At 37.9% G+C, this 24,791-nt stretch overlaps 1 protein-coding gene across 1 annotated transcript; it reads right to left on the bottom strand.

Annotated features, from left to right (window-relative positions):
- Positions 1–615: 615 nt before the first annotated feature.
- On the bottom strand, positions 616–23,694 carry LOC104542464 (SWI/SNF-related matrix-associated actin-dependent regulator of chromatin subfamily A member 5). The gene is made up of 24 exons (XM_010186788.1): positions 23,653–23,694; positions 22,904–22,978; positions 19,931–20,097; positions 19,101–19,201; positions 18,343–18,443; positions 16,296–16,475; positions 15,142–15,297; positions 14,899–15,030; positions 14,050–14,118; positions 13,456–13,565; positions 12,998–13,224; positions 11,013–11,134; positions 10,772–10,924; positions 9,618–9,750; positions 8,794–8,942; positions 8,447–8,566; positions 7,153–7,263; positions 6,479–6,592; positions 6,142–6,264; positions 4,834–4,966; positions 3,741–3,859; positions 2,550–2,762; positions 1,990–2,100; positions 616–914 (listed from the first exon to the last, which is right to left on the bottom strand). Exons 1-24 carry the CDS (start codon positions 23,692–23,694, stop codon positions 849–851), a joined length of 3,027 nt encoding a protein of 1,008 aa, XP_010185090.1. The 3' UTR covers positions 616–848.
- Positions 23,695–24,791: the final 1,097 nt, after the last annotated feature.

Below are 24,791 nucleotides of genomic sequence, written 5' to 3'. Positions count from 1 at the left end.
AAAAATAAAAGATATGACAGCATAGGAAATGCTCCTGCATGGTAGTTTGCCTAGCCCAGTGAACAGTGTGGATTGCCAGAATATTACAGTCTTGCACAGCTGGAGCCAGCATCCCTCCTTTTCACAGTTACGACTGTCTCCGCATTTACCACAGCTGTCTGGGAGAAGCAGGTTGTCTCGTTTTGTATATTGTAAAGTAATTTTTATGTTCTGACTTGTTGCTGTTTGCCAATAAAAACAATTCTGCCATTCTTAGACCATTCTAATTAAATGCAAACTTCAGCATGACTGATTTACCTTTCTTCTGACACAGATTTTAAGCAGAAAAATGTTATAATTTTGTTCTAATCTATATGTTCTTATTAGTTCTTGAGGTAAATACCTGGCCTTTCCACTAATGTCAAAGAACAGATTTGTGAAGCAAAATTAAGTTCAGTACAGGTAAGGGCTGAGCCACAGGATTTCCAGAAATGGGGATGAACTGGTAGTGACTCGTAACGAGAAAAGACAACTGACAGTTCTATTGATCAAAGTGGGAAAAGTGTTCACAACCGGGAGCAGAGGAAATAGGTATTCAAGTGGAAACAAAAATGAAAAAATTCACATGAAGCTTTATTAATAAATGAAGCCTATTTATTAATTCAAGTGTTAATGGTAAAAAAAATTCAGCACAGCTGTTGCGTTTTAAAAAAGTGAAACTACATTAAGTACTATGTTTCTATTCAGTAAACAGATGAACCCGATGTCCTTTAATGACATAATAGTTGAGCATTATACAGTACATCTTATGAAGACCCGTAAATTAAAGAACTACTTTATTAAATTTAGTGATTACAAAAACCCTGCATTCACAGCTTTAGCTTCTTTTTTCTTCCACGACCATCAGGAGTACCATCCATTTTGCGCTTCTGTGCCTGTAAGGTAAGTTTTTATATAAGTTACTGTGATACAAAGAGATTGCAAGTGAGCAATGCATTTCAAGTCAAAACAGATGGAGATGATTTACACCCTGATAGCTTTAAAATGTGATAAACTGCAAATGTTGTAATGTGGAAAATATGCACATCCTACTCAGGCTAGCCATTGTCTTGTATTCTTCCAAAGTCTGGAAGAGTATGAGTCCATAGAGGCAAAAAGTGTATATAGAAGCACATAAGGATGCTACAAGCACGTAGGATGCTTCCTGTCTATGAAATGGTATTTCTAAATACCTGTTTAAATATTCTGTGAGCAGTTCTAAGAAACTTATTAACCCACCACTCTTAAACTTTACTGATTTCTGCGCATCTGCAAATTAAGTTGTGCTTCTAAGTTTTTAGCTGTTGCCTACAGCTGCTCTAGGCAACAACTTGAACAACAAATCAAGGGAAGGAAATGGGTAAAGTTGGTATTTTCTTTACAGAACAGGCCTGTATATTTAGCAATACTTTAAATTTAGTCAGCAAGAACAGTAGTCAGGCATATGTGCTTGTTTGCCAAGACCCAGCTCTAGAAGCCCATTTCACGACCACCGCCCTGATATGAGGACAGTGATGGCAACAGAGACAACAGAGTCTACATAGGAGTACTTGGAAACAGATCTATCACGTTCTCATAGTGGAAGGAACAACCTGCATCACCTGCATATCCTTTGCTGGTAGACACAATTTCTTTAGGGATAAAAGTTAATCAAAAAGCCAATCTCTGGCGGATTTTAATCAGGGTAAACTTATACAGTGTATCAATGCAGTGATCCGAAACATGACAAGTTTATCTCCTCCAAAGCATGTGAGGTACAACTTAGAACCTAAACTTACTTTCCTTTATTTGACATCCACAACAGCATTAGTTGAATGCTATTGTGAACTTTAAGCAGCTCTTAACACAGCTGCAAGGGGCTTTTTGTTGCTGTTCTTTTTTATGACTTTAGGTATCACTTTTCTGAGCCAATTAGAAAAGCACTCTGTCTACAAATGAGCTTTTCCAGAGAAATGCCTTTTTAAATCTTACCGAAGATGGCTTTGGTCCACGTTTCTTCTTTTCTGCCTTTTCCTTTTCTTCCAGTTCCATGTTTTCTCTTTCAATCAGGGTAATTAAAGTATTGCATCTCCTTTGCAGCTCCTAAAATTGCACAGCATACTCACTCACTATATCAGGCAACCACTTAATATACAAATCATATTCTAATATTAGAAATGCTTCTAACTAGGTAAGGTTTTTTTTGCCCTATCTTGGCAGAGTGAAAAAGGAATTAAATATTTTTCTTTTAGTTACTGTCTGGCTTCACAGGAACGGTTTTGATGGCAAATGTTTGCTTTTTAAGACAAGTTTCTATTAAAATTTGTATTGATTTTGAAAATGGTACCTTGGAATTCTGAATTTCCCCCCCCATAAAACTTTTTAGTTTACTGCATTTGCCATCCACTACAGTTGTTGGAAAGTCTATACAAATTCAGTGTATTGTACGTATGCACATACATCAGTATTTCAGAAGCTATTCAATTAGCCTAGTATGTAACTGTGTTGTCGTAGGCATTCGTGAACAAAAAGCAAAACAGATTAATACGTACCATTGCAGTTCGGGACTTGAGAAACCAGTCAAATCTGAATTGTGGGGAGTTCCGGATACATTGTCTTAATTCGTCATAGACATTTTCTTTATCAAATCCTAGCTTGTGAAGCATACAGATCAGAAAGCGATCCTCTTCTTCAGTGTAATTCTTCCCCTTATTAGTACCATATGATATTCTTAGCTGGTGGAAAGGGGCTTTGTATCTGCCAATCTAAACAAAACAAATAAGATCACATAAAACGAAGAAACAGTTCAGAATTAGCATGGAACTGTTTTATATGAAAGCAATACCTTACATGAAGACAGGAAGATCAACCCTCTATGATCTCTGACGTTACAGTCACCACATGGAAGGAACTGTGGGTTCTAGATACTGCATTTACCGACACCATCTAAACTGGCAAATTCTGGTTTAGACAACAGACAGCTTTGTCTGAGATCTTTTAATTAACTGCAGGCTTCAGACCTGTCTCTGCAACTGAAAATAGCCAGGATCTGCCAGGCTTCAATTGGAAATGATCCTTTTTAACATAAAAATCCTCGGGAACGGTCAAAATCAGAGTAAAACGAGTAAAATGGTAGATGAGCCTGTAGCACATGGCTCAGCTGCATTCTGGTTAATTGAGTCAGAGACCATTCTTCGCCTAACTTCATCAGGAGAGAGAACTAACCAGTCAAACCTGAAGTGGCAGGGAAATTCTGATACATTGTCTTAATTTACTATAAATCTGTTCATTACAAAACCCTGCTTGATGAAACATAGATCAGAACAAAAGCCTCCTCTCCTTGGTAAGTCAGTCTTCTCTTTGTAAGTGTTCTAAACGTACATATGTGTATATATAAAAAAAATAAAATTTACAGTTCAACTTCTGCTTCTTCAAAAAGCAGGTACTTATTGGGAGTTAGTTATATGGCACTACGAACTGTCTGTCCTATGATAAATGTGACTGCTACAAACAACAGGTTAGGCTACACTTAAGGTCATCATCATAGTGTCAGCCAGGACAGCAGCTCTACAGAATGGAAAAGCCATAGGAAGCACCTGCTGAGGGATATGCAAAAGAGGCGAATACCATGCCCAGCATGTGTGTCATCTTAATACGTCAGTAACACTGGCTTGACATAGAGCCCTGCATCTCACCTCACCGGCACAGGGAAATACAGGAAGTAAGAAACACAGCAAAGATACCTTTGTATCAAGTGCTTTTTTTATGCTGATTCGTCTCTGAATTCTGGCTTCTCCTCTTTCTATCTGAGCCATGATCTTCTCTATGTCTTGCAGTTCATTGCATCTTTCCCAGAACACAGCTAAGAAAAGAACAGTTGGTTAGGTTCTTATCATTCATCTTAGAAGTCAAGGTTTTTATCTTGAAAAAAGGGTGCTGGATGTTACTTCCTTTTATCAGAACTTACTGCTTTATAAAAATAGGAATGCCTTTGCCTGATAAGGAACCTTCATTTTCTGAAATGTGTTGCAATATTACAAAAACTACTTTGAAGGTGGGGTGGATACAGAAGTCCTCATTTTAAATGAGATGTGATACAGGCCAATTTGTTAGCCAATCTTCTTCTCAAAGAAACAAGCTTCTTAAAATGGAAACTGATGTAACAGCAGTACATTTGTACAGGAGGAAGTGGAAGGGCAGCTGGGTGGCCAAAGACAAGAGCAAGTGTCTAAAAGACAATTAGATGTTTAAATAGAAGTTTGTTTAAAAAAAAAAAAAGATCACATCTGTAAGCTGCTGTATGCCTTTAGAAATTTAGCTCCAGGACCCTGCAGCTGCACTACAGTAGAAAATACTTCTGAGACATCAGAAGTAAGTAGCCAAGTACAGTTAGGTTACAAAACCCAACAGTCGTTATATATTTGGTCACAAAACATTTACTGTATCCTACTCTTGATGAGGTGGAGGTAATAAAGCTGTAAAGGTTCAGGAAAACAACTGGTTAATGAATACAAGGAAAAGGGGAAATCTCCCCACTCAAGCACTGTTTCTCAGCATTTCCTTTTGCAAAAATTAACAAGAATTGAGGACGGAACTACCCAGTTAGGGTAAATTTAGGATACATTAAAGACAGTAGTAGTTTATACGCACATTTCAGTGCTACAGTCTGGACCGGTAGATGCCAAATCCATCAGCACAATTCTACCTTAAAAGTCTTAAAGAACACTGTAAGCAATTCTCAGAGAATTGCAATTTACCATGTTCACAGGCAGTTCAAATTAGGACAGCAGCATTAGACATGGACTTGCAGAGTGGACTACTGAAAAAGTAACTTACCTGAATACTCAATTACTTCCTCTGGGGTTTTTCCTTCTACTTCTCGTGCTATATTTTCAATGTCATCACGGCCCCACTTCTCATTAGCTTTGATGAACTGGTTAAAATCTCTCTTATTCCAGTTAGTGAATCCCTTTTATAGCAATCAAAAGGAAACATTGCACAGAAGTTCAGGAATTGTGTATCTCCACATTTGTTTCAATAGATTTCTTAAACTCCTGTGACACTTCCATCACTCTGACAATATTAAACCTCTGCTTTCTCTGCAGCTTAATGTCAGAAGGAAAACTTTTTATACTGCAGTCACTGTAGTCTCTGCATCTAAATACTGCATAATGATTAGCACTGGTTCTCTACCTACTACTTTTGGACAAAACAAAGCTCGTAAATTAAACCCCTCCTACCAATATTCTCTGAAAGGGAATACGGGATCACTTTTTAAAAGAAAAATCCCAAATGATACAAGTAGTCTCTATAATGTTTTTGTTTTGTCAAAAAATGTATAATCAGATATCATCAGCCATTTTTCCTGGTCACTCTCCCTCAGCAGGTCTAAAGCTATCTTGTGATGACATTCAGTACGGAGAGAAATAATAATACTCAAGTTATCAGCTGCCAAAATAGGCTTATTTCATATTATCAAAAACTTTTACAAAGAGATTTTAGTAAAATATTCAGCCAGTCATGTTACAATTGTCCTGTCCAGAGTTAACTCCAGAAATGGTCCCACCAAATACAACATGAAAATATAATACCCCAGTAAGGAGTAACAGCCATTAACCTGTTTTAAATTAATTAAATGTACATGCTACCTAATTATATACCTCTTCAGCTTATATCCTTTTTAAGAGAAGGACACTATAGCCACTACCAGTCATAGTTTAGGAAAACTGACTATTCACCTTGCCACATGGGAGCAATACTTCTGCAGAAGATAATACTTTAAATAATGTGGAAAGTAGTACATTCCGCTGTGCAGCTAGCCTGCAAGATCCCACAGCTGAGAAAAGATGTCACAGGCTACAGTTAACACAAGCCAGACTGACACTGGGCGAGTTCTTACTCCTGAGGCTTAAAATACACAGAACTAAATCAGATTCAGCAGAATCTGAATACGCTGAGTTGGTGCATGTTCTTCAAAGGTATCTAGGCCCACAGCAAACCTAACGCTAAACCTCTTTTCAGTTATGAACCAAAATTTGCAGTTGTGTTAACTATGGCATGTGTGAATCGATGACTAAGAAATGTTCCTGTAAAACACAAAGCAAGCTTCTGCTGCTTTCAGTCTTGCTAAAGAACCAACTCTACCTGGGTTAGAAGCTTCTCTTTTTCTTCTAGTTCTTCATCATTAAGAGGTTCAGCCTCATCAATCTTAAGCTGCTCTTCCTTCTGTGCCTGGGCTGCATTTGGCAGATCAGGATTTCGAGGTACCTGAAAGGTTTTACATTTTGTAAAATTTTATGAAAATTTTCACAGATAATTGCCAATTTTCACTTTTCTTTTAATACAACCTAATCATTTGATCAGATCAACATGATTTTATTTCCTTTAAATTAGCATGAAAGGCAGGACAAGAACTCTTACTCCAACAGGCTCCTACTGTTGCAATAAAATGCACTAATGCATGCATGAACTCCTCTATTACCTTGTACCCAATGGTTTTCCTGTAGTAGAGAATCTCTTTTTCCAATAGTTCAAACAGGCGTGGAGGAAAGAACTGAAAGTCCTGAACATTTGGCTGTTTTGGAGGCCGTGGTGCCTGAAATACATACAACATTTGTATTTGACTCCCTTTCACATCTAGAATCTGTTTGCTTGTAATAACTGATTTCAGTTTATGAGGGGGGGGAAAAAAAAGCTTTGGTTTTAGAAAAATGTACTGTCTTCACTAATAAAAAAGGCCACATCATGCAAGAGACAACTAGAACTATTAATAATTCTTCAAGTAAAGGTCCCATCAGAAAAAGAGAGCAAGTCTTTTGGGAACAGTCATACATGCATCCCCTTGAACAAAGGTCAGGTGTTCTGAGTAGCACTAAGAAAATCTTCCACAGATAAGGAAAATCTACAGCTGCTTAAATAAAACCAAAAATAAAAGAATTTACCCTCCTAATGTCTTGCAAGTTTCATCTTACCCTTACTTTTTTCTCACAGAGGTTTGTCTCAAGTCCTTTCAAATTTTCTATATTTAAATTGCCTCCCCAATTTATAAAAGCAAATAGAGCTTTTTTTATAAACAGACCAATTTCTTGCTTTCAGCTTTAACTATTTATTGTGCCTATTTGAACAATTACTTTTTAAAAAAATCTGTCAACTCACCTTGGGTGCTTTTGGCTCACTGACTCGAAGAGCCTCTCTGAAGTAAGCATCCACAGCATAATTGGCTTTCCTTTCTCGTTTAGGTGGTTCAATCCACTCTGTAAATGCCAGCTGTAAAAACAAATCCCACCACCAAAAAAAAATAGTAAGACTCAGCCTTGCAAAATACTGAGTTTTTCTATAAAATTAGGTCTATACAGAATCATAGAATCATTGTGGTTGGAAGAGATGTTTATGATCATCAAGTCTAACCATCAACCCAACACCACCGTGCCCAATAAACCATGTCCTGAAGTGCCAAAACCACATGCTTCTTGAACACCTCCAGGGATGTGACTCCCACCACCTCCCTGGCCAGCCTGTTCCAGTGTTTGGCCACAATTTCAGTAAAGAAATTCTTCCTAATATCCAATCTAACCCTCCCCTGGTGCAATTTGAGGCCATTTCCTCTTGTCCTATCACTACTTACCTGAAAGAAGAGACCAACCCCCACCTGTCTACACTTTCCTTTCAGGTAGTTGTAGAGAGCAGTAAGGTCTTCCTTCAGTCTCCTTCAAACTAAACAACCCCAAGTCCCTCAGCCTCTCCTCGTAACACTTGTGCTCCAGACCCCTCACCAGCTTTGTTGCCCTTCTCTGGACACACTCCAGTGCCTCAATGTCCTTCTTGTAGTGAGGGGCCCAAAACTGAACACAGGATTTGAGATGCAGCCTCACCAGGGCTGAGTACAGGGGAAGGATCACTTCCCTGCTCCTGCTGGCCACACTATTCCTGATACAAGCCAGGATACTGTTGGCCTCCTGGGCACACTGCTGGCTCATGGTCAACAGTCAATCAGTACCCCAAGATCCCTCTCTGCCTGGAAGCTTTCCAGCCACTCATCCCTAGGCCTGTAGCATTGCAAGGGGTTGTTGTCACCCAAGTGCAGGACCCAGCATTTAGCCTTGTTGAACCTCATACAACTGGCCCCAGATCATCGATCCAGCTTGTCCCTCTACAGAGCCTTTGTACCCTTGAGCAGATCAACACTCCCACCCAGTTTGGTGTCATCTGCAAACTTACCGTGGGAAGTTAATTATCTACTTACTTTATAAAATAACTAATAGTATCTATTTAATTAATAAAACTAACTTATAAACTACTTAATAACTAATAGTATCTACTTAACTAAATAAGTAATAAAACTTATAAACTATTTTCATAGATGCTATTGTATTTTAACCAACGCTTCCTAAATAAATACGGTTCAATCACGCCAGCCACCACCTTCCTCAGAGAAAAATTTAAATGTTACCTTCTGTTTTTCTCTGTAGTCTTCCCCTTCGAAATTATATACGCTGGACTCCGTATCCATTGTGAAATTCCTTAATGAGCTTTCACCCATCTTTGAAAGTTTTTCATTCATTTCCGCAGTCTTGGAAGCAGAGGGAAGAAGTAGCAGTTTTGATAGACACTTAATTACAAAACACCTCATTTACAATAGCAGAAAAACCAAGCATGCTCCTTTAACTGCAGAAATACTGTTCTCTCCAGCTTACAACTAAATTTTCATCTATATGTCTATATATATCTATAGATATCTTAGCATTACATTTAAGTCTACAGGCGGGCTTCCTTTTTTATTTTAAAACTTTCTCTCACCTTCTTTGCACCTCTTTCCAAAATGTGATCAATATCTTCATCTGTAATCTCACTCTCCTTTGAGGCAAACACATGTGTTGCTCCATGTCTAATCATTTGCAGCATTTCATCCTTCCCAAGTTTATTCAGGTTTTGATCCACCAGTCTTCCTGAAGATAAAAGATTGGAGGATAGCAACTAAAGAGTTCACATTAATGAAGGAACAATACACAATTTTTCTCCTCCTTACGTTTCCAAGTTAAGGCTCTCTCTTTCTTTCTCAGTAAATGAAACTAAAAAAAAAAAACAAAAAACCAACCCACCCTAAAACAAACCACCAAAAAAACCAGCCAACAAACTATGAACCCCACACTGACAAAATCTAGCCAGGGACCACATACATTTGCTTTATTATACATTAATTGTGTTCTATGTAAGCTACAGATTCCAATCAAGTCAACTTACAAAGTTACACTGTCATCACTTTTTCCAATCTATTAAAAAAAGCCAAGGCATTAATTTCTCCAGTTCAAACGAGAAGTTGTTGAGTGCCTCAGAAAATAAACAACATCAAACAAAAACCTCCCCAAAACTGACTATAGCCACTTTGTACATATGTATCACTAGGGAGGTAATCAAAAATCTACTGAGAAAAAGCCTACTCCTACTGTAAAATAAATTTTCCAGTGGATCAGGCCTTTGCACTCTATCTTCCAAGGTCAACTGAGACAAAAGCAACATTCTCATTAATTCTTACTAGCTGATTTTGCCATAGTTTACAGGTTGTGAAAAAAAGAAGAGAAAGCCATCACATATACATAAACAAATTGCTTTCAAATACTTGCCTTGCTGAATGACTATGGAGTCCAGTCGGAGTTTCATTTCTGCACGTTCCACAATTCTTTCTTCCACTGTATTGTCTGTGATAAACCTGAACACTCGAACAGTCTTTGTTTGGCCAATCCTGTGTGCTCGATCCTGCGCAAAAAAAAAGTTACAAAAAATTTGGTACTTGGTTCCAGCATGACTATATAATCAGCCTTCAATTCTCATTAGTTTCAACATACTCATTTACAAAACCGAATAGCAAAGGTTAGTTAAATCTTTATAGACATCCAGTTACTGTGACTACCCAAGAGAGCACATTCTCGCCTGTATTGCTAGTTTTGGAGTGGTTTTAAATAACAATGAGTATGTCTCTAGATGTCATACCTAAAAATAGTATGTGTGTGGATTTTTTGTAACATCACACAGGGGAGAAGAGAGGATGCTTCTGATCTTAGGTAACCTTATGTAAAATCAAAGTATTTTAAGACTTAAAATTGTTTTGTTTTGACATGAATATTTCAAGAAAAATACAACGCATGACCTCACCTGACACTAACCACTGCCAGAATTAATATTTTGAACACACCTTTATCGGCAGCTGGAACGATCTCACTTTAACTTCCAGACACCAGTTCCATCATTCTTTTGAACTACTTTTTGCTAGAACTACTTTTTGCTAGAATACTTGAGAACTGACAGCTTAACTGAAACAGTTAGTTTTAACTGAAACAATTAGCTTTAAACTAAATTAATAATATCAGCTTTTCTTTGGCTGTTTTTGAAGGTATCAGGGAATACAATGTAAACACATTCACCTCCACTCCCCACAGAAGTAAAGCTTTACAGTTTTGGGATAACACATACCATGCTAGACCTTTTTTTTTTTTAAAAAACAAAACTAACTATTTTCATTAAATACTTCTAAGACTACTGTAGCATATACCCAGCATTTCCCACTGCAAAAATCATTGTATAGCCCAAATGTGACTAAGGGTTCCACACAGTGAAAGCTGCACTGGAACTGAAAAATCAGTCTTAAAATACTCCTGTACTAAAACAGGAAAAATACCAATTTATTTCAGAAATACAACATCACGCCACACACATATTTCTATGAAAGTTCTGTGAGAAAGAGAAGTATAAACAAGGTCATTTCTATCTAGATTCTTACCATAGCTTGAAGATCCACTTGTGGATTCCAGTCTGAATCATACAGAATTACAACATCAGCAGTAGCCAAATTGATTCCAAGACCTCCTGCCCGGGTACTCAGCATGAACACAAATTTTGAGCTTCCAGGATCATTATATGCATTAATGGATGCCTAAATAAAACAATTAAATCTATCAGTTGAACCAAATATTTTATGAGTACTAGTTTTACTTAAGTGAAATACTTAAAATTTTAAATACCTGTCTCTCGCCGTGTGGTGTTTGTCCATCCAGTCTACAATATTCATAGTTTCGCCACATACAGTAATCCTCCAAGATATCTAGGACTCTGGTCATCTGACTGAAGATTAAAACTCTTGAACCTGTTTGGGTAAAAAGTGTTTTTATGTTTTCACCAAAACTTAAGATTTATCATACTCTGCAAATTTGTATTATCAGAAAGAGACGGACAGCAGTTGCACATACTAAGAAGAAAAGCAGATAGAAATAAAAATATTTAAAATAAAAAATGATTTAAATAACATAATGAAGATAAGTTTTCAGGAGTCAGTACACATACATAAAACAGCACATGTTGAAAAACAGTATTTTTATTAAGCAGCCATTAGAATGAGAAATCTCATTTAACTTCAAATGTTTATACGAATCACAGAATGCAATATATAACCCAGGGCTGCAGCTGCTGCTGTCACACAGGTTGTGTGGGGCTTAGCTGCCTACTGGGATTAAAGCACAACAGACCTTTCTGGGGCTCAACGTGGGGCTCAAAGGTTCCAGATAAGGACAGAGGTGACTGCAGTGCTCCAGACCGAGTTCACAGCTGTTACTGCTGTTTAGCTGCTCACTGGCAGGCTCCTGTGCTTGCCTTACTATATGTTATAGTCTAGTCACTGGCTGCTTTTTTGCTTTCTGTTGTGCTCCTTGTTAAAATGTTCCCAGACACAGCAGGGTAAGATGATAACATCAATATTAAAAAAAATCAAAGAATATAAAGAATGAAATTCTGAACTATTTGGTTTGGATTTAAGGTATCTGGAAATAATGTAAGTTCCTCTTAAGGACTTGTCGGTTTACCTACCTGCCAAGAACAAACTCCAAAACATTAAAATATCCAGTAATTTATGCATATACACAGAACCATTTCCAACCTGCTTGAGAGACTTAAGTAAAACAGAGTATTACAAAGCTTCGGCTTCCCCCTATATTCTCCTAGTATGACTTTTTTGGCCTTTGGACTCAAGATCTAATAATGAACACTCTTTAGTTTAAGATGACCATTTGATTTAAGACCAGGCCAATTTTAATTGCCCTGGCTCAGCAAGAAGCCTCATAGCAGAAAGAAATCAACATTAAAAAGAAGTACAGTAACCACTGAATTCTTTTTCCGTCTTACAATGACACATATTGCCACAGTTGCTTGAACAATTCCTGGGTGCAAAAATACAGGTTACTTTTGTATTACCTAAGGCTGAGGTTTGGACTTGGTTTTATTTTTCTGCAATGTCTCCCCAATCACAAGCTTTCCTCCAATCCTCTAGCAAAGTTACTTCAGTAAGCATACTCATTAAAATAACAAGTTAAAAATCTACTGCAGAGTCAAAAAATCTGTGGCAACTGAACTTCAGAGTAACATATTCCAGAGCTTTGTCCCCACTATCAAGTAACTTTGAAGTAACTGAGGGTTCTCTCGTTTTTGCATGCCTTAAGGAACTCACTGAAAAAACTCAGGTGCTGCTCAAAATCCTGTCCAGCAAGAGAGAACAACATTTCACAAGGGATTTGACTTTAACCCTACACAAAGACTTTGAATCTGAAATGCTACTTCACGGAAATCAAAGGAGTGGCTGATACACCACATGATTATGTCTCAAACAGCTAATAACGCTGAGAAAACAAACCTAAAGCCCAGACCAACTGATGCTTCCGTAGTCTCAATTTAGCTGAGAAGAATAAAAGAAAAACAAAAAAACCACCACCACCATGCTTCACAGTCACAAGAACAATGGACTATTGATCCAATTATTTATGAAGGCACCTCGCAAACTGTTTTGGTATCACCTGGTTAAGATACAGTGCTTGACAAGCTGGTACCATGCCAGAAACAAAACATAATCCCAGCTAAAGTGTGCTGTTTTTTGCTCAGAATACACAGAAACATTAAGCACCAACTTTCGATTTTATCTTTGAGCCTAACAACTCTCACACAGCACCAACGAGACGCGTACCTTGTTCTTTCAGCTTGGGTAGTAATTTGTCCAGTACTACCATTTTGCCACTGTTGGTGACCAAATGCATATCTGTCGTGTAAGGTGGACCAGGTTCTGCTCCATCAAAAAGATAAGGATGATTGCAACATTTTCGCAGTTGCATGAGGATATTCAGTAGTCTCATTTTGTCCAGCTTCCCAGCTGAATTCAGTATATCTATATCCTTCATTAAGATTCGTGTATACCTACATCAAAGAAAGAAAAAGTCTATGTAACTCAAAAAAAAAGGTGGCCTTTCTTTAAATAAGTATAGTCAAAAGCTCACATCCCCCCCATTTCATCTGTTATCACAAGAAAATAAATATGGGTAGGAAGGAATTTAGTACACCAGAAGGAATTCAGTCAAGTTTCACACAATAATCAAGTCACAGTTCCTTGTGAGTCTTAACCACAGCACAGACAAATATCTGAATTACCATTCTCGTTGCATTTTGCTGAGACCCACATAAATTTTAACTTCCTTCTTTGGAGGTAAGCTTTTCTCTACATCAGCCTTAATGCGACGTAGAAGGAATGGTCGTAGCACCTGAAAGACATTGCATCATTAAATGCATTTTGGAAACTGAAATACTGAACGGGTCTATAGACAAAAGTAGTGCAGATATTCTCTACCATAAATACTCAGACATCAGACCTATTATCAGATCATCTCAAAAAGCAATCTATACATGGGAACATGCATGCGCTTTCCTTGGAAGACTTGAAGATTAGGCCAAATCATCTTTCAGAAGGTTCCGTGCCCCTTGATCCTATTTTAATTTTGCTTGACTAAAATATTTGTAACTCTCTTCATAGCCAGGATTTTTAATGTTCAGAACCCTGAAAGCCAGAACTATCAACCCTTTACTCCCTGTCAAAAAAACTTCATTTTCAAGGAACAGATCATCTTTCTGAGCTTCACCACCTATTCTGAAAGTCTACCACAGTTTCTGGAATAAGTTACATTACCCCAATACTCTGTCACAGGAAGCATTAGAAAAATTATTTATACAAACAGCAGAAAGACTTACCATATGGAGGCGTTCCACCAGCTTTTGATCCCCTAGACAGTTGTTTGTATCAAACCATGAATCAAAGTCCTGTATCAACAAAATCACTGATATGTAAGAGGTTCCCTTTCAAGGTGCAATGTCATTACAACAGTGAATAAATATAACTCAAGTGATTTTCTTTACATATGCAGTAAGTAAAGAAGAAATCACTCCCTTCAGTCTATTTTTCCAGAAAGGTCTGCAACATATCATCTTCAGAAAGAAGAAAACTTCCACATCATTGGAAGGAAAAAAAAAAATCAGTATGTGAGTCCTTTTCTATTGAAAAGGATTCACTCATATCACTCCACTGGACAAATTCCAGAGAGGAAGCATACTATTAAATTAAAATTTGGGTGTAATATACCATAACACTTCCCTTTCTACAGATGTTGCACTCCTAATTCTTCAAAATAGTTAAGCACATGTTTCATTTTGTGAAGTCTATTGCTCACTGCATAGTATTTCCCAACTCACAGGAAAGAAGTCTCAGATTAACAACAAGGTAACATAGTTAAATATAAGAACAAAGTTAGTTAGTTTAGCCATCGCAACGTTTAGTCCTATTTTGAAATGCAGTGGAGATCATCTTCATGTTGTGATTTCTAACTACTCTTCATACCTGCTAAGCCCACAACAGCCCTTAAAAATGGTCAAGCTGGGAAAGAAAATCTACTCTACCGTACTTCATAATACTGGAAACATTTACTGACTATCAATCTATCATTATCAGTAACCAATACTTCTAACTATACATATTAAGGTCTACTTTCAAATCTGGAAAACCACCAAAGTTCACGTAATTGATGAGCAGAAATGAACACTTACTTCAGAGGAGTTAAAGACGTCTGGCAAAAGGAAGTTAAGAAGCGCCCAGAGTTCATGTAAGTTGTTCTGAAGTGGAGTTCCAGTCAACAGCAGCCGATTTGTAGTCTTGAATTCTCTCACAATTTCTGATAACTGAAGGACATCGAGACATAAACAAAGATAAAAACATTACTAGTCCTCACACCACCACACCACCACCTAACAACCCACACAAACATCTCTTTCAGTTAAAGTATAAATTACCTTTGATTTTTCATTTTTAATCCTGTGGGCTTCATCTATAACTAGGTATCTCCAGTTAAACTTTTTGAATACTGACTTCTCTTTGATAAGCATTTCGTATGATGTTACACACACATCCCACTCTCCGGGCAACAACACATCTCTGACAAAGGCAGCCTAGACAAAAGGTCACAGTTAGTTACTGAGGCTTTGGCAAATCTGAAACAAAAGAACACACTAGCACTGTTAAAGTTTTAAAACTATGTTGCTACTAGAGTTGAAACAAAAAGTATGATTAATTATAGAGGCAATATAACATACAACAATTAAGTCAGTGCTTGTCAGCAAAAACCTTGGGGCAGAGCAGAGAATGGATTTCAGCTCTAACTTCTGGCTGTGGAAACTGCAGATGATGACCTACACACATTGAGGTTTTGAACAGTTGAGCTATAACATTAGAACTCCAAATTAATTTTCTGTAGGTTTGCTTCGGGTTTTTTAAGTTAAGAAAATGCTAGTTTTTGAATATAAAAAATAATCCCAAGCTCAGCTTTATTTGGCCAATTTAATAATTTCTAGAATGCTGATATCCAAGGTTAAAAGAGGACACAGTAATTAGTCAGAATCCAAAATACAGAAATGTATAAATGTAAAGAACTTAACTCATGTAAGCAAGAAATATACTGAAGAAAGAATAAGAATTTTTTGATTCCAGAAAGTTGCACTAAAAAAAAAAAATCACAATATATCAGACTTGCAGATTTAAAATTTCATCAATATTTTTGTAATTTCTAACCTAACAAACTCTGAAAACAGAGCTAGGTGCCCTTAGAATAATAAAAAAAAGCTCTGCTGACAAAAGCAGAAGTTTAATGGCACCAGTTGTATCTATTTCTTCCATAAATAAATAGGTTACTCCAAACCAGTTGTTCAGTCTCTTATAGCCTTACTATTTCAATCATTCTCTTTTTGTTACTTCAGTATCAGTTCTTTACTACTTACTTTTTTTTTTGTGCAGCAAAGAAAACTCAAACATGGAATATGGTAGCGCATCTGTAGATTTGTGCCATTATTACCAAGCAATATCCTTCCCTCTGAACGAAAGGCAAAGGACAGCAAGATTTGCTGGATTTACCACATATGAACACAGGAACAGTAACCACATCAAAACTTACTCGCTGGTCTTTGTCACCTATCAGGCAAACTGCTCGAAGTGTAGGTACCCATCTCTTGAATTCATTCATCCAGTTATGCAGAGTAGACTTAGGAACTAACACCATGTGAGGACCAGGAATGTTTCTGTAGTGTTTCATATACCCAAGAAGAGAAATTGTTTGCAGTGTCTTTCCGAGACCCTGTAAGACACATTCATGTGTCAGAAAAAAAACCTCTTAGGAAACACCTTTAAAAAGAGTGAGCTCTGAGTACATGATGGAAGACACAGAAGCCTCAACAAATCACTAAGATACACTAAAGACAGTGCTGCTCACAAAAGGCATCAAAATGTTGGTTAGGAAAATCTTTTATGGCTTCCTACCTTTAATTAAAAACAAAAATTAAGAGTAACATTTCCAAACATGGGATTATGAAGTTAGCACTTTGTCTTACCTTTCAAGTAAAACACATTCATACAAGTGTAAGAAAATATTTAGTCAAATTTTGTTTTGTAGACTTAGGATGTACTCAGATTTATTCAGAGGTCAATGAACTTAAACTTGCTGTATGCATTCTCTTAACTTTGAAATAAATTGAATAAATTAAGGCTTTTACAGACCACAAAATGATGCCAGTTCTTGTGAGAAGAAAGTCAAACATGAATGTAAACAGCTGCTTATGCCAAAGAAGGAAAAAATACTGAGCTTCTTTAAAAGTCCTTTTTTCTAAGCACTCTGCTCGTTATTCAACAGAAATATTAATAACCTGTCTTCAGCACATAATTTTAATTAAAATAAAACTGAGGAAGACAGCAAAACCAAAATAATTAATAACATTTAAGTAATTCAAAAAGATTATGACATGGGATTTAAAAAATGACAAAACCACGCATGCAAGTTATTTTTGCTTTTAAAATTTAAGCATCTGTCTGGAAAATAGCCTCGTTCCATTTGGTATAAAATGTGGAAAAGTGTTTACAAGCTGTGTGAAAGGCAACAGTAAGTTCAAAAGAATTAATATTTAAGAATGAATCAAAAACATTTAATAGCAAATATTTAAACTCCTCAGCACAAAATGGACTTTTTAATGTCAAAAATTTAAGGATGTATAACATATCCCAGTCTTCATTAAAACAGGCCTGCTCCCCTTAGAACTGTACTCGGCAAAGAAAATCCTCTATTCATAAGCATGTACGATGAAGAAAATCCTTGATCTATTTTGAAATTAAATGCATTACTAAACAACAACTTAATTTGTCTCTAATTTATCTTGAAGAAGTTTTATTACACAGAAATTACCAGAATGTACAAGAAATGCAATATACTGAAACACAGTTAGATTTTTGTTTTTCCGTATCTACTCCTTATCAAAACCAGATACAACTAAAATTACTTGAAGGACAAAAATATATCTGCCTGTCAAACTACTACACTTTCTTCTGCCTTTATCCCTTGTCTTTCAGCCAAAAAATAAAAACAGAAACAAAATCTGCTATGGCCAGCACTGACTGAAATGTCCATGGTCATGATATGAAAGAAATGTTAACACGGCTCTCTAGCTACATCTATCCTAGCATCATTTTTCTCAAAAAATTTCCCACTGGCTTTTGCTGCTGAGATCAATCCACACAGGGCACTTGTATCCCACTATCAGCATTCTATCTTAACAACAACAGGAAGCGTTCCCACATTTGTTGTTCTGCTCATGCACGACCCTCTCTTCACAAGGGCAGCTTTTGAAAACCCTAACAAAATAGCTACAATTTAGAGTAAAAAATAAAGGGCACATCATCATATAGAAAAACTACCCTCCCTCCCATTTTCGTTTTTTTTAAGTGTTGACAGATTCCCTTTTCATATGCCTATTCCTGAAACTGCCTGCACAGTTTATTTAAATTAAGATACCTGTGACACTTGACATCAGTGACTTAGGACATACTAGAAAAACAAGATTTGTCAAATTATATATTGCATATTGTGCTATTAAAAAATGTATATATAACTGAACTAAAATTGTATTGCATCGTATGTGTTCAGAAGTCCACAGAAACATGGGCTATGTGCATACCATTTCATCTGCTAGGATGCCATTGATGCCATTTTCATACAAAGAGATGAGCCAGTTCAATCCTCGGACCTGATAATCACGCAGCTTTCCCCATTTGACATCTAAAAGACATGAAAGAATAGACTAAAAGATCTGATTTTAGTCTTGTATAAAGAATTACCATCCCCAGCCTTCTAAGTGACACTGAACATCTAAGTCACAGAAAGAAAAAATCAAGTAGTAAATTTCATGCAGTAAATTTCAAGGAGAATGCAGATGGGAGACAGTAACACATTAATTTCATTTCTGCAAGCTGCTTCTACAGCTTTGTTTTCTGCAAGAACCCAAAATATGTAGAAGTTGTAACTCTTATCATCCCCCTCCCCACAAATCAGAACACAGTTGAGCATTACAACAAGAGAATACTGAATTATCTGTTCAATGAACTGGAAGCTCACAGGTACTTTAAATTGTATCAGAAGATAGGTTACATGTATAAAAACTGAAAGATGACCAATTTAAGAACAGCTGCCTCTGTCCTAGTAACTAAGGTCCACACTGGACCATCTTTCTAGCTTGCCTGAAAATAAACAGTCCTTTGCTAATACATTTTGTCCTATCAGACTGGTGTTGGTTATTTTTGTTCTCCCTCTCTTGCTCCCAGAAAAGTGATTCATTGTCCTTGGGAAGGATTGAAAATAAACTTCATTTTAAACAAAACAGGCTTGGCTTTGAAGGAAAAGAACAAAGTGGGGAAAAAAAGGAAAGAGGAAACATACACGATGGAGATTCTTCAAACCGAGTGCAGACATTAGTTGTCTTGGAGCTTTCTGTTAACAGCTCCTCATCTTCTTCCTGCTCTGTTCTACGATGGCGGTAGCTGAAAAAGTGCAAGAAAGGAGTGAGTTTCTGGCTAAACTGCAAAGATGCAAAGGTGTTCTACAATTAAATCTATCAGTATTGCAGTGCAGATCCCAAACACTCAAAGAAGCTTCTTGCAAGTTTCTTCAAAAGAACACTGCTTTTTAACTCTTTAGAGCCACCAGCTTCTTAATGAGAAGAAGACAGCTGCATTCCAGCTCATGTCAGCAGCCTCAAATACCAGAGCAAAGTGACTGGAAAGGAATAAATTGTGTGCTTCGGCACTGGCCTTTAGCTACAAGACAGGCAGCAGCACTGTGTTTAAGGGTTCTGGAACATCTGCCAAACGCTACAGAAATATCGTAGCCATACAAGCTGCAATGAAGGCAATCCAAATTTCTAGACTTCTGACTTTCAAGCTGCCTGTAAGATGCAGTACACTGACGTTCTCAATGAACTCTCACAATTCACAGCCACCAACGCTCTACTTTTCTGTCCCTGTTTTTCTTTGTGCTGGAATAGTTTTAACCGTGCTAGTACCTTACCAGCAACACAAAAATTGTTGTAACTCCTATAATTGTTAAACAGTCCTCAACTTACAGGCGAGCAGTTGAAAAAACCCGAAATTATAATGCATAAAATACACACTAAAGTAGGACAAAAGGCTAGCAAGTTTAACTTACGCTTGTGAAGTACAATAAAATCCATAATTACAGTACATGCTGGCCTACACGTCATCATCACTTACTCGCCAGCCGACAGTAAATTCTGTTTCTCATCCTTCTTTATTCGTGGACGTCCAGGCTTCATTTTCAAAGGTGAAGTTGGAGTTTTCTGAGCAGCAGGTTGAATGAAATGAGCAAACAGCTCAGTCTGCTTCAACAGATACTCGAACCTGTTTGCTCTGTCTGTTTGCTGTTGACAAGGAAAATTGAGTGGAATAAGCATAAGACATCACAGTACCTATTTTCTCAAAAGAAAATGATAATGAATGCTTTTCAAACAATACAAAACAATAGATACAAATTCTCAAACAATATAAATTCTTATTTCTTTATATGCATACCTACAGTAAGAAAGAAGAGATGCTTAACATCAACAACGTAACTGTTGCCAACACGCAATATTCTTTTATTGGGTCAAGTCCAGCCTCTGCTCTGCAGTAAGATCAAAGTTGCAAGACAGTCCTGTGCTAAGACTGAAAACTGACTTTGGCACAGAGATTGCGTGAGTGTCACTAGACAAGGCCATGCAGACCCCTCTGAACAACCTTCTCCTATCAGAAGCGACGTTCCAGTCTCAGAAATTTACCCAAACCCAGCACCTGCAGGATTCTTCACTGAACTCGTTCATCTTGCCAACCTGGCAACAACTACTTTCTACCACATTAGTTTCCTGCCTGTTAGTGAGATACACCACCTCACTGCAGTGTCAGATAAGTCCCAGAGCTGGCATGAAAGAGAGCAGGGAAAGCAGAAGAGCCCACAGCTAGAGACCAGAACACCTCTTTCAGCAGCAGAGACCTCTTAGCTGTGCTCAGCCTAACCTGTCAGACCACCCCCTTTGACACGAGTCACTGTTTTTCTTGTGCAAGAAAGATTATGGGAGACAATATTTGTATCTACAAGGTTCAGCTCCTTTGGGACAGGTTCCAGTTGTAATCACTATGGCTTCCCAAGGCCGTGTCAAGACTTCAGAATAGACAACCAAGACAGAAAACAGTCCCAAGCTTAACAGCAGCCACTGACACTCTGCCAGCTGCCAAACCATAACCAGGTATTTAGCAACATGCACAGTTACAGGAAGTCAGCTTTCTTAGTAAAAATGGACACATGCTCCACACTTCTGCAAGAGTAATGCCAGCTCTGTGAGTATTCTCCTTGCTAAAGCAAGCAGCTCCAGCACTACATAAAAGACAGAAAGACAGGGGGTGAGAAAAGAAAAACACCAAGAAAAGGGTCCTGTATGCACCACGAGAATCAGACTCACTCATTGCAATAGCTTAAGCTTGACTGACATAGCTACGCTTCACGTCCACTGAATTCAAGTTCTCCTGTCTGTTATTCATAGGATGCTTTTTGCTTACTTTGTAACAGTTTCTGAAGTTTAAACTAAGACAGAAATCACTACTGTGCAAATTGCTGATCCTGATTTTTAAGTACTTGTTTCATTGGCTATGCAAAAGAGAAGATGAGGAGATACAAACTACATTGCAAAAGTTTCCTGGTTCTAAAATTTTAGTGAGGAATTTTCTGCAAGTTTTGACAGTGCACCCACACCCCCACAACTCATTCTCACTGTGCTTCAGGATGTTCCTTTAAGAGACTAACAAACAGCGGCTGTATCTTTTAGATAGGACACAGGCAAGAACAGGCTGTACTTGAGCTTTCCATCTACCAATACAGAAACTTGCTGTTTTCTTCTCACTATGGCAAAGGTAAAATACAAGTCTCCTCATGACCCTGACCAGAAGAGACAACTCCAAGTTCACTTTCCTCAGTTTGCCACAAAGTAGCACAAAGAAATTAGCAGAAGACGACCAGGTTATTTTCAGTGGCAAGAAACAACACAGGAAGCAGCAAATTACAAGAATCAGTTTCACTTTCCTATGAAGTAATTCCACACGCAGTCACAGACACTGGAATACGAACAGGAGGAAAGGAAAACAGGGAGAAACAGAGGAAGAAAATGCAATAGGATGGTGATGAACGGACGGCTCCATGTCTCACATTCAGCATATAATAAAAACAAGAAGAATAAGTAAGGTTTCTCCTATCTAACCCTTGAAGCATAGAATGACGCATCTTAAAAACTCGAGGGATCTAACTGGAGCTTCACAAAGAAGAAATTAAATTTCAGAAAAAGCTAACAAAATCCCTTCCAGTCTAGACAAAGTAAAAGGTCCAGGCCCCTGTGAACTTTGAAAGCTAAGTCTTACTTTGCCCCATAAGCTGAACTATTTGAAAGAATCTGCCTATTTTGAAGTCCTTCTACTAAAGCATATTTCAATGTAAGCAGTGCCTACTCAAAGCCTTCTGCAAAACCTTTCCTTTTACCCTGCACCCTCCCCAGATAGAAATTATTCTTTTCCTACAAAGGACTGCTACTCCTGCAGTTCAAACATAAATTTGGAATTACTTTCCTGTACTTAACAGTGATATAAAAAAAGCCCTAGATCTCAACTGTTTTCATACATTGAGAAAGTAAGGTAGTAGCCATTAAGATACTTATGGATGCTTTCCTAGAGTATCTTTCCATTTCTGACTGAGAAACTGAATGTTCAACTCTTCATCATCGTCCTTGCCTACAAGAAGGACAACTCTACAGATAAGTTCAAAAGCGACTTGACAAGTTTTATTATATTTTTTCCCCTAAGACATTTGAATATTACCCATTATATCATTCTTCTAAACCTAGAGCACCTCAAAGCTGCTAGGACTAGACTTCCTAGAAATGGCAAAACACTTTAACAGTTATTCCCACAAAAGACAGCAATGGAAATGGAGAAAGAACAGAGCAACAGCAAACAAAATACTAAAAAGGAGAAGGGTCCACGGGGGAGGTTGATGATATTTAGTTTCAAATTACTTACGTATTTTTGAATGAATAGACAAAGTTTTATAAATCTAGTTAAAAGATTTCACACAAGCAAAAAACTCAGTCTATTTTAAGTAACTGCATAAGTACTGGATAGCTGTACACATTCCCAAACATTACATACCATTTTCTCTTCGTATGTAGGATCTGCTTCCTGGATTTCTTTTTGTTTTCCAGGTGATTCATCATCAAAAGCTTCCTGAGATGAAAAAGAATTAGAAGAAAATCTTATTTTCTGAACAAGAGAAGCTACCCACGTAAAGGAGAATAACCTTGCTTCAAATTATTATCTATCCACATCAGATGGCACAGCCGTCTTTTGCTGCTTTGATATAGTCAGCTATTACTTACTGTAAAATTACCTGGAGATGGATCAAAGATCCCTGCCACAGGGTGAGGGACAGAGTTAGCCCTCTATAATCCGATTTGGGTCCATCATTAAAGCATCACATCAGTGTGGATGAGCCAGCTGTGGTCCAGCAGCTTGGAATGCTGCTTCCAGGGTGCTGAGCCAAAATCCTCATAAAGCTGGCTCAGAAGAGTACTGTGCAAGAACTACCTCCGGTCCCCGAGCAAGAGTAGTTTCAACCCTTTTTCCAGATCACCCCAATCCCTCATCATTCCATATCAAGGGAACGAGTCTAAATAAGAACCTGGACTGCAGTTTTGTCCTGGAAGCCGAGTAGGAATTTAGACAAACTGCACTTTTCCCCTACTCAGTTTGTCAGTGATTATCACCAAGAGCACCACTGCTAACAGAAAAAAGCCAGCTGGGAGGGGACAGTCCTTCCGCATTCCCATCCTGCCAAATCCTTGACATACTGCCTTCAATTATTCTTACAGATCAGGGTTTTTTATCCTCTCTCCTGTTACTAGGTTAACTCCTTTCCCATCATCTCCGAAGTGTAATCTCATCTTCTGTTCTTAAAACCCAAAATAATAGGACAATCCTTCCCCACTAAACCACGCTGAGGCAATACGTTACAAAATAGTTCTTCAAAGGGTGAGAAAAGGAAATAGATGAGATGCCTTCAAAATCATTACTAACCATCTGTTCAATTGAGCTACATAAGAACTGAGCTAAACTCAATCTCTACTGGCCAACACAGAACAAAGGAACAGGAAAGTGAGAAAACACTTGAAGCAAAGGCAGGCAAAACATGGGATGTTTGTGGGCGGGTGTTTCCTCACAAACCTCTGGCAGGTAAGGCATGAGGAAATGGTAGAATCTCAATGCAAATATTTCAGTCACCAATCAAAATATAAAGCACTGAGCATAAAAAGTTACGGTTAACGATCTAAACTCATACCAAATCTTCTTACTTATTTCCCACTGGATGTAGCTATAGCCACCTATCAATAAGCACAAGCTTGGGACCATTTGAACTTCCATACAAAATTCACGTTTCTCTTACGTGCTCGACACGCGAAACACAGAAATGCAGCAGCAGCGCGCCATCTGACCTCGTCGTGTGCAATAAAGACAACAACACCTGGCAATTTAGCCAGAGCAGGAAAAGCAGTCTCTCAGACAATCAGGACTGTCAAGGAGCTACTTCAACTGAGACTGCGCTTTATGCAAGGTAAGCCCTTCCTCACGCAAAAAAAGGAACTACCTCTGTATGCACAGAGAGAGCCCTCACGCACGGGTGCATCAAAAGCACGCGTTTCGCGGCTTCCAGGCGCTTAGCTTCAGCCTGGAAATGCCCTATTTTTGCAGGTTCAAGCAGGACTGATTACCCATAGTGCTTTCACTACACGCTCATCTGAAAAATATGGCATTTACAAATGTATTTAGATCAAGTAGGTTGGTCTGTATTCCATGACTCAGAGTATAAAACACCCAGTGCTGAAAGCAGGACCAACCAGTTCCCTCCTATCCTTAAAGGAACAATGCTGCGATAAAATTAGCATCTCCAGGCAATCGCTCAAATCCCCCTGAAATTTCTGGAACAAGCACCTGTTGCCAAAAAAACCCTCAAACCTCAAACACCCCCCTTCCCTCACCCCCC

The sequence above is a fragment of the Mesitornis unicolor genome, unplaced genomic scaffold (assembly GCF_000695765.1).
Source record: "Mesitornis unicolor isolate BGI_N332 unplaced genomic scaffold, ASM69576v1 scaffold7366, whole genome shotgun sequence".
NCBI lineage: Eukaryota > Metazoa > Chordata > Aves > Mesitornithiformes > Mesitornithidae > Mesitornis > Mesitornis unicolor.
This window is presented reverse-complemented; position numbering and strand designations above follow the sequence as displayed.

What these genes read in the sequence shown, in the direction of transcription:
- LOC104542464 (XM_010186788.1), bottom strand. Translation starts at nt 23,694, where the DNA reads ATGAGATTACACTTCGGAGATGATGGGAAAGGAGTTAACCTA. An exon ending in GTTTGAAGAATCTCCATCGT is followed by an intron (nt 18,444 to 19,100) that starts GTATGTTTCCTC and finishes CATGTCTTTTAG; the next exon opens with ATGTCAAATGGGGAAAGCTG. An exon ending in AAAAAGCACTTGATACAAAG is followed by an intron (nt 2,763 to 3,740) that starts GTATCTTTGCTG and finishes TGTTTTGTTTAG; the next exon opens with ATTGGCAGATACAAAGCCCC.